At 43.1% G+C, this 14,431-nt stretch overlaps 1 protein-coding gene across 5 annotated transcripts in view; it reads left to right on the top strand.

Annotated features, from left to right (window-relative positions):
* TRAPPC9 (trafficking protein particle complex subunit 9) overlaps nt 1-14,431 on the top strand; it is a 635,977-nt gene that overhangs the window by 428,163 nt on the left and 193,383 nt on the right. For all 5 annotated transcript variants that reach the window (XM_064268117.1, XM_064268114.1, XM_064268113.1 and 2 more), the window contains one exon: nt 10,074-10,184. In XM_064268117.1, coding sequence (XP_064124187.1) covers nt 10,074-10,184 — 111 coding nt within the window. The remainder of the gene's footprint in view (nt 1-10,073; nt 10,185-14,431) is intronic.

Raw genomic sequence — 14,431 nt, 5'->3', positions numbered from 1 at the left:
CGGCCCCGTGGTTTTTATACGCACTCAGACCTTGGCCTGTGGATTTCTCGTAGTCACTTTTAGCTGAGTCAGTACTGAATAATAAGCTGGGATTGGTTTGTTGGCAGGGTTGTATGATATCCTTTTTGCTGCTCTGCTGACAGCAAGCAACCAAATAATAATCACTATACCGTGTCTTTATGTAATATACTACTTTTAGTTTTAGAACGCACTTCCCCTTCTTTTCATTGGGACCCCCTAATAATTCCATTAAAGGAGCCCTGGTGGTGCAGTTGTTAAGCACTTGGCTTCTAACCAGAGGGTCAGAGGGTCAAACCCACCAGGTGTTCCATGGAGAAAGATGTGGCAGTCTGCTTCTCTACAGATCACAGCCTGGAAAACGCTGTAGCGCAGTTCTGCTCTGTCCTGCAGGGGCACTATGAGTTGGAATCGACTTGACGGCGATGAGGTAATAATTCCATGGCGTAGGCATTCTTATCCACATTACAGAAATGAGGAAACTGAGGCTCAGAGGAATCAAATGATTCGCTTAAGATGTTGCAATGTTTAAGCCACAAAACTGGTATTCGGAATAAATTTTATGCACTATAGCTTGTCAAGCTCATCACACTATTTGCGCTTTAATTGAAATGATTAAAAAAATTAACATACAATGTTATGGATTGAATTGTGTTCCCCCCCCAAATATATGTTGAATCCCTGGCCCTTGTACCTGTGGATGGGATCCTGTTCGGAAATATGATTTGTCTTTTGTTATGTTAATGAGGCCATACCAGCAAAGGGTGGATCCTCAACCTAATCACTTCTGAGTTATACAAAGAGCAGAACAGACCCAGAGAGGCACACATGGGGGAAGACTGAGGCCACATGAGAGTTGCCCACAAGCCAAGGAATGCCAGGGAAATGACAGACCCTTGGGTTGTTGACAAGAAAGGAGTCAACAGGGCCACGACCCCGATTTAGACTTTGTCAAAAATCAAACAGCCAAGCTCTTTTTTCCGTTCCAAAGAGCTACGTGTTTATTCCTTCACCAATATTACACTGCCTTGATTAATGTACCTTTATAGGAATTCTTAAAGTGGAGGCATGTGAGTCCTCCAGCTTTTCCCTTTTATCTTTAAATGTTTTATCTGTTCTAGGTCCTTTGTGTTTCCATATAAATTTCCAAATCAAGTTGTCTGTATCTGTAAGATGTCCCGCTAGGAATTTGATTGGAATTGTGTTACATCTATAGATCCATTTGGGAAGAATTGATAACTGTATTGAGCCTTCCAATCCATGAACACAGTGTGTCCCTCCATTTATTTATGTGTTTGATTTTTTTCATCAACATTATGTGGTTTTCAGATCCTGGACATGTTTTGTTAGATTTATACCTAAATCTTTCTCTCTTTCCTCTTCTTTTTTAAAGTATGTGGTATTATTTTTTCATTTTATTTTCTCACTGTTCATTGCTGATATGTAGAAATAATTATTGATTTTTGTGTGTTGGCCTCATTTCCTGCAACCTTGCTAAACTCACAGCTCGCTAATTAATACAGGAGCTTTTTGGATACATTTTTTGAGATTCTGTATGTAGACAATCATGTCATCTGTGAATAGAGACATTTTTATCTGTTCCTTTCCAATCTCTACGCCTTTCGTTTCTTCCTTATTTCGCTGGCTAGGACTTCCAGTACAGTGTCGACTATGAGGGCTGAGACTGAGTGAGGTTGCTGTCGAATTGATTCCGACTTATAGCAACCCTATAGGACAGAGTAGAACTGCCCCATAGGGTTTCCAAGGAGCGCCTGGTGGATTTGAACTTCTGACCTTTTGGTTAACAACGGTAGCTCTTAACCACTACGCCACCAGGGTTTCCTGAGTAGGGTTGCTATTGTCAACTATGATGTTACCTATAGGTTTTGACCCCTTTATCAGGCTACACTATCACGTGTTTATTGTTATTGTCATCATCAGTGGAATTTGAATTTTGTCAAATGCTTTTTCTGTATCAAAAAATTTGTGGAGGCTTATTGCTTCTGTATTCGTGAGGGGTGTTTGCCTCTGGCTGTCTCCCTTCTGGCATCTAGTTTGGATATTAGATAGTGCTCGCCTCCTACTGTGTTTGGCCGGTGTTCCCTCCTCTCTCCTGTTTCCTGGAAGAGATTGTGTAAAATTATTTCTTTTTGAAATGCTTGGTAGAATCAATCAGGAAACCATCTGGGCCTGGAGTTTTCTTTTTCAGTAGGTTTTAAACTATAAATTTAATTTATTTAATAGAAATACGACTACACGTGTTACCTTTTTTTGCCCCCCCTTGGGTGCATTTTGGTAGTTGTGACTTTCAAGAATTTGGCCCATTTCATCTGAGTTGTCAGTTAATGAGAGTAGACGTATTCGTAGTACTTCCTTGTTATCCTTCTAGCATTTGGGGCAGCTGAAGTGTTATTCTCTTTCATTCTTGATATTGATCATTTGTGTCTTTCCCTTTTCAGTTTGGCTAGAGGTTTATTAATTGTATTGCCCTTTTCACAGAGTACCTAGAATTAATATTGTGTCTCTTCACTTTGTGTTGTAGTTGCAGCCTGTATGACATCTACATACTTTGGAAATCCCATCAGATAATGTTATAGTTTTTGTTTAATCGTGTACGTGTTTTAATCATCACTTATATCTTTTTTGGTTTATATCTTCTAAGAGGAAAATTATATTTAATCATGTATTTATCTTTCCTGTTCTTTCTTCATTCCGGATGTTCTGTATTTCCTTGTACCATTGTTTCCCTTTCATCTGAAGAACTTTCTTTAGCATTTTTTAAGAGCAGTTCTGCTGACAGCTAGCTTTCTTAGTTTTCCTTCACCTGAGAACGTCTCCCTTCCACCTCCATTCCTGAAGGCTGGGTTGACTGGGTATGTAGGCTTCTGGGTTGACGGTTTTTTTCTTCCAGCACTTTTCTCTTCCCCCCATGGCTTCAGCGCGAAGTCTTCAGACTTTGAATGACTGTTCCCCATGTATCAAATTCATTGTTTGCTCCGGCTGCTTTCTGGAATTTTTCTTTTCTTTAGCTTTCTGCAGTTTGATTAGGATGCTTTTGGGCAAAGATTTATTTGAATACTGTTTGGGGTTCCTGAGTTTTGTGAATCTATAGATTTATGTCTTTTGCCCATTTTGGGAAGTTGTTGGCCATTATCTCCTCAGAAGCCTCATGCTTTTTCTTTTCTTCCTGAAGCTTCTTTTGCTATTGTGGAGGACTCTCTTTTTTTCCAATCTTTTTTTCTCCCTGTTGTTTGCATTGGAGAATTTTACCTATCTTCGAGTTTCCTGACTCTTCTCTCTGTCATTGCTATTCTGCTGTTGATTCCACCCAGTGAATTTTTTAGTTCAGTTATTTATCTTTACTCAAGTTGCCATTTCATTCTTTGCGGAGAGCACCTCACCTCCACTGTGCTGAGCATCTCTTGCTTTGTGGCATGTTCTCAATGGCTTCTCTGAGGCTGCAGGATTGGATACCATCCATGGGTGTCTGCTCTGCACCCATGCATGCTTGGAGGTGTGAGAGAATTAACACCCTTTGGTGAGATGCATGACCAGTGGGGGCAGGAGCTGGTGTAGGAATAGCCCTCTCATCTCTCCCCCAGGAAACCCTGGTGGCGTAGTGGTTAAGTGCTGCGGCTGCTAACCAAGAGGTTGGCAGTTCAAACCTGCCAGGCGCTCCTTGGAAACTCTATGGGGCAGCTCTACTCTGTCCTATAGGGTTGCTATGAGTTGGGATCAACTCAAAGGCAGTGGGTTTTTCGTTTTCTTTCTTCTCTCCCCCAGGTGGACAAGTTAGCATATATTCTCCACAGCTCCTCACAGGGCCCCAGTGCAGTTCAGTCCCAGTTGCCCACAGAAGTGACCAGCTCAATGTGTTCTCTGGTGTTGCTTTCTCTTCTTCCCTGCCTTCCTCTTCTCAGGCCCCCTCTCCTCTTGGTATCACCTCCCCCCAAACCACCTCCATGTGAGCTCTTTCCCCAGGCTAAGGCTATATTCTAAGTGACTTAAAAATATGTTTCATAAGACATTTCAAGGATACAAACTTACAGAGAAAGATCAAAGGGATACCAATCTATCCAAATTTGTTAAATTTTAACATTTTGGCATGCTATATTTTCTTGTACTTTTTTTAATTTAAAGAAATAATGATACTGTTAAACCTTTATGTGCACCTAACACATTTTTCTTCCTCCCTCCCCTAGATTTGATATTTATAAATAGTATACAGTATTTTTTAATATTTTAAAATTTGATATAAATGGATACTGTATTTTATCTTCTACCAGTTTTTTTTTAATTCATCCAAATTTATGATCTGAAATTTATCTGTGGTGAAATACACAGTTCTATTTAATTCATTTTCACCTCTTTGTAGATTTCTACTGTATGACTACTAGATTTATGTATCTGCTCTCCAGTTGATGTACACTTAGTTACATGGGATTTTTTTTGCTTTTATAAACAATACCATAATGAATATTTTTTAATGTGCCCTTGTGCCCTACTCTGAGAGGATGCATGTGTAAATGTGAAGTTGTTAGGTCAACAGATACTCATCTACAACTGGACTAAATATTCCCATTTTGCTCTCAGGAGTTGTACCAATATATACAGCAGTGAATGAGAATTCCCAGCAAGATATCTTGTTGATTAATATCTTGGCCAACTCTTACTGGAAAACTTTACAAATATTTCCAATATGTTGAGTGTGGAATAGTATCTTAGAGTTTTATGCCTATTTTCTTGATTCATGGTTGGATTGAGCTTCTGTTCATGTTTTTTGGCCATTGGGTTTCCTTTACCTGAAGTCCTCTGCTTTATTTTCTATTGAGTAATCTCTTTTTCTGACTGATTTATAGGAGCTCTTTATAAATACTGAACTCCAGTCCTTTGTCAGTTTTATGTGTTGCATCTACGTTTTCAGAATACGACTTATCTTTGCTTTTGTTTTTAATGTTTTTCATTGTGTGAAAGCTCTTAATTATAATACAGCCATACATTTATATTTCCTTGATATTTTGTAAGTCTTGTAACTTATTTGGAGCCCTGGTAGCTCAGTGGTTAAGAGCTATGGCAAGCTACGGTTGCTAACCAAAAGGTCGGCAGTTTGAATCTACAAACTGCTCCTTGGAAACTCTATGGGGGAGCCCTACTCTGTACTATAAGGTCGCTATGAGTCGGAATTGACTCGATGGCAGTGGGTTTGGTTTTGGTCTATAACTTATTTGAGAAATCTTCTCCAGAGCCATAAGCTGTTCACATATATTTTCTTCTAAAGATTTTAAAATATTGATTTTTTACATTTAGATAGTTCTTCAGTCTGATTTGGAATTTATTTTTGTTCGTGGTGTGAGGCAGAGATATAATTTTGTGTCTGTAAACATAACCGGTTGTCCCTGCACTTCTTGTTAAATCTTTTCCTCATCAATTAACGCCACCACCTTAGTCATAGAACAGTTCCTTTATATTCATGGGTCTGTTTCCAGTTCTTTTCTTCCGTTCATCTGTTTATCTATCACTGCCCCAGTACCATACCACTGTCTTCCTCATTTCAGCTGTATGTTAGTTCTTGATATCATACGTCAGATCCCTTCCAGAGACCTTTCTCATTGTTTTCCCTATTCCTGGCCGTTTTCTTATAAATTTTAAAGTCAGCTTGTCAAGCTTCACCCAAAAACAAATAAATAAAAAACTCTTCTTGGATTTTTTATGGAATTTATATATACATTCGGAAAGAGATGTCTTTAAAATATTAAGTCGTCCCATCCTTGAACATAATATATCTTTGTATTTATTTGTCTTCTTTAATGTCTTTTCATAAAGTTTCATAATGTCCTCCGTAAATGTCTTACATACATTTTGTTAGATTTATTCCTGGGTGCATTGTGGCTTGCATTGCTGTTATCAATATATTTTCTTAGAAGTTTAATTTTCTAAATGCTTTGATCTGGTATGTGTGAAAGTGAATGATTTGTATGTGTGTATTAATCCTGTATTAAGCAATTTTTTGAACTTGTTTTGAACTGTGTTATTTCCTTATATTCCATAATGTGAGTATATAAAATTATTTAAAAAATTTTAACTTCCCCATCTTTCAAACCTCTTCCCCTCACGAGGATGCAATTTCCAGGAAAGTAGAGATCCGATCTTTCCTGTTCACCTCCATATCCCCAGGGTGTAGAACAGTACCTGGGACACAGTAGGTTGTTGTGTCATTGTTGGGTGCTGTTGAGTCAATTCCGACTCATAGAGACCCTATAGGACAGAATAGAACTTCCCTATAGGGTTTCCTAGGCTGTAATCTTTATAGGAGCAGATCACCAGGTCTTTTCTCCCATGGAGCTGCTGGTGAGTTCAAACCACCGACCTTTTGGTTCTCAGCCGAGTGCTTAACCATCGTGCCGCACAGTAGGTACTCAGTAGATATTTATTGGTTGAATGGATTAATTAGATTCCAGGCCAAGGAAGCAGCACATACTAACTATATCAAGGTGGTTTCTCACACACCGCTCTCTTTGCCTGGAAGGTCCATCTCTTCCACCTGGCAACCTCGTTCCAGTCACCCAACTTTCTCCGTCTGTGACTACTCCAGATTCTCAAAATAAATGTGCTCTTGCAGGCTGCTGGGCCTCTGCTCTTTCTCTCACTCAAACCAGGCAAATGCCTCTGTCCTTCAAAGCCTTGCTGTCATCTCTTTCTTCCAGCAAGCTTTCCTGGACTTTCTCACCCTTCAGAAAGATGAATCCAAAAAAGAGGGAGAGAGGGAGGGAGAGAGAGAGTCAGAAAGAAAGAAAGAAAAAGAATTAGAAGTAAACTATATCCTCAAACAGAGGCCTTCAAGCCTTAAAGAAAATCATCCAATGGGCAGATACTCAGAGGTGATGTATGGTGGACACAAGATGCTACTGCAGTTTGGGGAAGGGCATTGATTGACGACAGCAGATAGAAGCAAAGACCCGCCAACCTACCATGGTTTCCACAATGAGAAGGAGCAGAAACCCTGCACCAAGCTGCCCCCACGCCCCCCAGCAGGTCAAAAAGAAGGGAACAGAAGTAGTGTTGTGTGTGGCTGCCGTCTACTCCTGCTCGGTTTCCTGTGTCTGCATTCTGTCAGCGAGCACGACCTGTTTGAATCTTTTATTCCCTCCCTTTAAAATTACTTCAATTTTTCTCCTCTGATAAATGTTTTACAAGCTCTCTTTCCTGATGAAAGGTTTTTCTGCGGTTAAAGATTTCATGAAGTTATGAGGAAGGTGGAGTAGATCTTCATTCTTGCGAACTCATTTCTTTGTGAGCTGAGGGAAGAGGCCCCTTGTACACAGCTGTCAGCAAGTGAAAATTTCCAAATCAGCATCTGTGAAGACTCCCCACCCAAAAAGTCCAGAGCCAACCACTGCCGACCTGTGTTTCTTAAGACATGCCTGTACAGCATATACAGGGCAGCATGTGAAAGACGTGCATATACGGTGTCTACACAGCAACGTGTGATAGACGTGCGTGTACAGGGTCCATACCACAGCGTGTGATAGAGATGAGTGTACAGCATCTACACAGCAGCGTGTGATAGACATGCATGCACAGCATCCTCACGGCAGCATGTGATAGACATGAGCGTACAGCGACTACATGGCAGCCTGTGATAGCCATGAGTGTACAGCGACTACACGGCAGCCTGTGATAGCCATGAGCGTACAGCGACTACACGGCAGCGTGTGATAGCCATGAGTGTACAGCGACTACACGGCAGCCTGTGATAGCCATGAGCGTACAGCGACTACACGGCAGCGTGTGATAGCCATGAGCGTACAGCGACTACACGGCAGCATGTGATAGACGTGCATGTGCAGAGTCTACACTGCAGCATGTGATAGACATGACATAGCTGCTCCTTGCCCTTTCTCCCATGAGCGTAGTTATACATGCACACCTTGGAAACTTGCGTTTCACAGAGGCCCTGTGGCCTTTTGATGATGATGATGATGGGGTGTGTGTGTGTGTGTGAGAGAGAGAGAACGCTTGGAGACATTACTTTACCCCTCTGGGCCTCATCCCCTTCTCTGGAAAGAGCAGAGAACGAGGTTGGGTCTCCATCTGCTGTGAATCTACAGGATTGTGAGTTCTAAGTCTTGGCTCTCAGTCTCACCCACCACTTGATAGCTTCCTGACTGAGCATTTTCCTGCATCTCCTGCGACTCCCGGGCCCACCTGAAGATGGCCCGGTGACGCTCCTTATGGGGTGACGTGACACAAGTGCAGCTGCCCTGGCTGCTGACGCCGCGGGCCTTGGTCCCCTTCCCCTTCCCTGTCACACGACCTTCTTCCAACACCGTGCAAAGCCTCGCATCCCACTTTGGGAGACAGACCTGAAAATCCCAGTGCCCTTTGCAGGGTCTTGTTCTGAAGTCACACTAAGGTAAAAATGACCCCGTGTACAGATCCTTTTTGCAGAGTCTTTTTTTATTTTCCTGTGAAAAACCATTCACCCTGCTCCTCCACGGAGGAGGGCGGCCCCCGCCTCTGTGGCCACTCCGCTGTCTGCCCCTGTCAGGAGTGCAGCAGTCCCGCGCCCACCCGCAAACATCTATTACCTGCCACGTGCCAGCTATGGCGCTTGGGCACGGGGATGCTGTGTGAGTTTTAGGGCAAATTCAACTGTAATAGAAATCTAACAAATGATGTTGAATAGAAATGAAGCATGCGTTTTTTTCTGCATGTGGCTGTCAGCACAGAGGGAGTGGGGCTGTGTGGGACTGTTCCCACTGCTCGTGATGTCGTCGATTTCCAGGCCCCTTTGCCCCCTGTTCTGCCACCCAGTACTGTGGCTTTTGCCTTCATTGTCTCAGGATAGTTCCTGAGCTTTGAGGCTGCCAGCTCATTTCCAGGGAGGAGAAAAGGGACCCAGGGAGGCTGAAGGGCAAAAGCCTTCTTCTGACAAAGGTGTTGTCTTTGCATTTGGGATGGGAGGTCTCCAGAAGCTACAACTGATTGACTAGAGCTTTGCCACGTGGACCACCTCTTGCTGCTTGGGGTGATGGGGATTTCGGTATTATTGTTCCCACCTTCTGTGGCAGAGGAAAACAAAGCATCTATAGAGGTTTCGGATAGTGGTGACCGAGCGAGCCTGCATTGTCTGCAGTGGTTCTAGGGATGAGCAAGATGTCGCCCTGTTGTAAGAAGCACACAGGAGATATCCTCACATGATACGTGTTTTATTTACCAGGGCCTATTTTTTTTTACTACCTTGTTAGGAGCCCTGGTGGCACAGCGGTTAAAGCACTTGGCTGCTAGCCAAAAGGTCTGTGTTTTGAACCCACCAACCTTGGGAGAAAGATGGGCAATCTGCTTCTGTAAAGATTTACAGCCTTGGAAATCCTATGGGGGCAGTTCTGCTTGGTCCTATAGGGTTGCTATAAGTCGGAATTGACTCATCAGCAGTGGGTTTGGTAGTACCTTGTTTGGTTGTTGTTAGTTGCTGTCAAGTCATCTCTAATTCATGGTGACATAATGTTTAACAGAACAAAACGTTGCCAGATTCTGTGCCATCTTCATGATCTTTGATATGTTTGAGCCCATTGTCGTGGCTACTGTGTCAATCCATCTCACTGAGGGTTTTCTTGCTTGGTACCTGGTAGAAATTCAGTAACTATTTGTGAAGACATCCTGACTCTGACATAGCATTTATTGAGTGACCACTGTATGCTGAGTGCTTTCACAGGAATTATCTTACTTAATGAGTCAGGCATTCCAGTCCTGACGGTAAGCTCATGCTTGGAGAACTTGAGTTACTCCCGAGGTCACTTGGTTTGTCAACAGTACGCTGGGTTGTAAGTAAGCACATGTCTGTAGGACCCAGAACCAAGGAACACCTGAAGTCAAAACACGTTTTTGGAGGTCTCAGCTCTGGTCAGAAGTAGTGTCAGGAAGGTGTGTGTCTAGCACGGGGCCATACTCTGCACGCCCTTGGGTGGCAGAGTATCCTCAGGAGGAGGAAGACACTGAACTCCCTCATCTTTGGCGTCAGAGGTCCTGAGTTTCCTTTTGTCTTCTCAATGCAGCACCCGGCAGTGCCACCTCCTCCTGGATGTCTTCAACTCCACAGAGCATGAGCTGACCGTCAGCGCCAGGAGCAACCAGGAGCTCATCCTGCACGCAGGCGAGTGCCAGCGGTAAGTTCTCCGCCTCCTGCCAGCCACCCCGGCTGCCAGGGGATGTGTTGTCTCCCTTTGTAGCCATGTGGTAGCTATTCAAGTTCAGTGAAGGAATTTGAAGTGGTCTCAAATTAGAGCTAAGGGTAACAAAAAGGTACAAGGATAACGAAAAGCATGTCTGTCCAAGGAGGCAGCAACATGCGCTTTCAGGCACCAGGTTTGAGCAGATCGCAGCATCTGCACCAGACCTTCCCCTTCTAAGTTCTGAGAAAGCTGTGTCTGAGAAAATTGGGTGTTGGTGTTGGGGTTGTATATCAATAGGAAGTCCCTTTGATGAGTCGATGCCACCAAAAGACAGGCCAAGCTGAGACCTTTGGGCAAGTGTACAGCATCACTCACATCCAGTCTGTGGAGGGCAGAGAGGGGCCACCCCTAGCTTGGCACAGGGTCAGCCACAGGAGATGCCCTGGCCACAGAGGCTATCTGGAGTCAGAACTGGCTGAGAGCAAAGCCAGGGCCTCTTGGGCATGTCCCTGTGGCAGGTGGAGCCTGCTGAGTTAGGGAAACCCAGTTCTGCTATGGCAGAGCCCATCAGTGGGCCCCTCCCCAGACCCAGAAGCTGTGCTTGGGTTTTAAGGGCATACGCATAGATGGCATAAGAACCTTATTAATATTTTTGTCTTTAATTTGAAAACATTTTGCACATACAGAAAATAATATAGATACTGTTATACCATTTCCCAAACTTAAGCATTTTGCCATATTTGTGCCAGGTCTGCCCCCCAGCCCCTGCTGTTTCTACTATAGATTTCTGCATGTTCCTCAGAATGGCTAAAATTAAAAACAAAAACAAAAACTGACACCACCAAATGTTGGCAAGGATGTGAAGCAACTGGAATTCTCGTACTTTGTTGGTAGGAACATAAAATAGTCCATCCACTTCAGAAAAGGGTCTGACAGTTTCTTATAACACTAAATGTCCTTCTAGCCTTCATCTAGCAATTCCAACCCCATTTATTTATTTAAGAAAAAGTAAAACATATGTTCACAAAAAGACCTGTGTGAGAACGTTCCTAGCCAGTGTATAGGAACAGTCCACATGTCTGCTACGGGAGAATACATAAACAGATGGCGATGTTTTCTTACAAATGGAATGTTGTTGTTTTTGTTGTGTGCCGTTGAGTCGAATCTGCCTCACAGTGGCCCTGTAGGGCAGAGGCGAACTGCCCTGTGGGGTTTCTAAGGCTGTCATCTTTATAGAAGCAGACTGCCCATCTTTCTCCCATGGAGCGGCTGGTGGGTTTGGACTGCTGACCTTTTGGTTGGCAACCGAGCACTTAACCATTGTACCACCGGGGCTTCTTACAAATGGAATAGTACTCAGCAATAAAAAAAGTGAATTACTAATACACACAACAACTTGGACGAATCTCTGAAACATTTTGCTCAGTAAAGGAACCTTACCCAAAAGAGCACATCCTGAATGATTCCATTTAAGTGAATCCTAGAGCAGACAGAACTAACCTGTGGAGGAAAACATCAGGACGTTGGTGGCCTCTGGAAAGGTGGGAGGGAGTCTGACCAGGAAAGAGCATGCAGTCATTTCTAGATGGTCGTGTTGTATATCTCGAGGGGCTGGGTCACACAGGTGTATGCGTTTGTTCAAACTCCAAGTGTACACTCGGGATTTGTGCATTTCATTGCACATAAAGAAAAACCAAACAAATGTTGGACTCTTGTTCATGATATGCACACTGAAGGATTTGGGGGAAGGATTGGCAGCGTAAATAATAAGATGGATTCATGGATGGTAGAGGGAGAAAAGAATGGAAAGATAGGTGACAAAGCAAATAGAAAATGGTAACAGTTAATGATAGAAGCTGGGTGGTGGATAGGGTGTGCATGATAAAATTCTTCCAACTTTACGTTTAAATTTTTCATAATAATATCTTGGAAAAAATAAGTAAAATAAAAAACAAAAACACTAAATCCCACCCCTCCCCTGCATGCCTCACCCTCCCCCACTCTCCTCTTCCTTCCCTCCCCCCCATCCCATAATAACTATATTAGAGGCAATTGGTATCTTCTTCACACACTTGTTTTTCTACCTTTACAGCATGTATATGTATATATATGTTGTTGTTGGTTGCTATCGAGTCAGTTCTGACTCATAGCAACCCTATAGAACAGAGTAGAACTGCCCCAAAGGGTTTCCAAGAATTGGCTGGTGGATTTGAACTGATGACCTTTTGGTTAGCAGCCACAGCTCTTTCTTAAGCATCATACCACCAGGTCTCCAATGTATATATCTTTTATAAAGGTAAATGTTTTATACAATGGATATATATATATGTATCTCCATAACCAAATATTATCTTGAGAGTTCTGTGAAATGACATGCATGGTACTGTATTTGTATATCCTTTTACAACTTTTTAAGTCAGAGTTATACTTTGGAGCTGAATATAAACCTGGCTCTGTCTTTTTGCGTGCTGCTCGTATGTCCTTGTATGGCTGTGCCACTTGGCCCATCACCGTGCCAGTGCACAGTTAGGCTGTCTTCAGTGTTTTGCTATCTAAAGTGATTACTGTTAATAACATAGGAATGTGCAGTCAGGCCCTATAGCCCCTATAGCAGGACTTGTTTAGGCTGACACTTGGACACACTGGTGGTCCAGTGGGTCGGGAGGCATTTATGGTTTTCTTTTGAGAGGAGCCAGAAAGCGTTCCCTTGTAAGACCAGATTGTTCTAGGAACCTAGTGGGTGCAAAAGGAGAGAGATTTGTGTGTGCGTGCGGGTGTTGTGGGGCTCATTTACTCGTGTGTGTGGTATAAATATGTATAACAAAATTTACCATTGTAACCATTTTTAAGTATGTGATTGAGTGGCGTTAAGTTCATTCAGGATGTCATGCAACTGTCACCACTATCTAGTTCCAGAACTTTCTCATCACCCCAACTGAAAACGGCACGCCATTAAGCATTCTTTCCGCATCCCCTGGCCCCAAGCCCCTGGTAACTGCTGTATGCTTTCCGGCTCTGTGGGTCTGCGTGTTCTGGATATTTTATGTAACGGATTCATACAGCAGTTGTCCTTTTATGTTTGACTTCTCTCCCATTAGCATAGCATTTTCATGAATCACCCATGTTACAGCATGTATGAGGACGTCGTTTCTTTTTATGGTTGAACAATATTCCCTTGTCACATATATCATAACTTCATTTTTTTTTTTGTGGCTGGATACGATTGCCTTGTGTGGGTGCATGGGCTCAGGAATACATGCACATACACGTATGTACGAAGCAGCACAAACTTTCCCAGAAAGGTGTACGCCGTGGAGGTTCTGACTGAAGGCCATGCCTCTGGCTGCGGAGAATAAGGATAGGCTCCTTCCTAGGATGCTGATGGGACAAGCCCCTGGCAGCTGCCTGGGTCCAGGGCTGTTCTTTAAAAGTTGTGCAAGGAACCGTCTGCCCTCTGTCTTCTCTTTCTTGTCTAGATGTTTAGATATAGTCTGAGATCCCGGAAAACATAAATCTGGTCTTTTTATGGCACCACTATAAAACACTCAGATCCACAGTCAATGCCCGTGGAAGTAGCAGTCAAGAAATCAAACGATGTATTGCGTTGGGCAAATCTGCTGCAAAAGATCTCTTTAAAGTGTTAAAAAGCGAAGATGTCACTTTGAGGACTAAGGTGTGCCTGACCCGAGGTGTGGGATTTTCAGTCACTTCATATGCACATGAAAGCTGGACAATGAATAAAGAAGACTGAAGAAGAATTGATGCCTTTAAATTGTGGTGTTGGTGAAGAATAGTGAATATACCATGGACTGCCAGAAGAACAAACCAATCTATCTTGGAAGAAGTACAGCCAGAATGCTCCTTAAAACCAAAGATGGCAAGACTTCATCTCATGCACTCTGGACATGTTATCAGGAGGGACCAGTCCCTGGAGAAGGACATCATGCTTGGTAAAGTAGAGGGTCGGCAAAAAAGAGGAAGACCCTCAACAAGCTGGATTGACACAGTGGCTGCAAGAATGAGCTCAAACATAGCAACGATTGTGAGGGTGGCACAGGGCTGGGCAGTGTTGTTCTGATGTACACAGGGTCGCTATGAGTTGGAACTGACTCGACAGCACCTAACAGCAACAACAATATAAAACACATTTTAAAAAATTATAGACGGCAAAGCCTCTATGCAGTAAGCTGCACTCCCTCTTGGTCATGGAAGGCCGAATGGTGTAAAAATCACAGTCATGC

Source organism: Loxodonta africana, chromosome 14 (assembly GCF_030014295.1).
Source record: "Loxodonta africana isolate mLoxAfr1 chromosome 14, mLoxAfr1.hap2, whole genome shotgun sequence".
NCBI lineage: Eukaryota > Metazoa > Chordata > Mammalia > Proboscidea > Elephantidae > Loxodonta > Loxodonta africana.
This window is presented reverse-complemented; position numbering and strand designations above follow the sequence as displayed.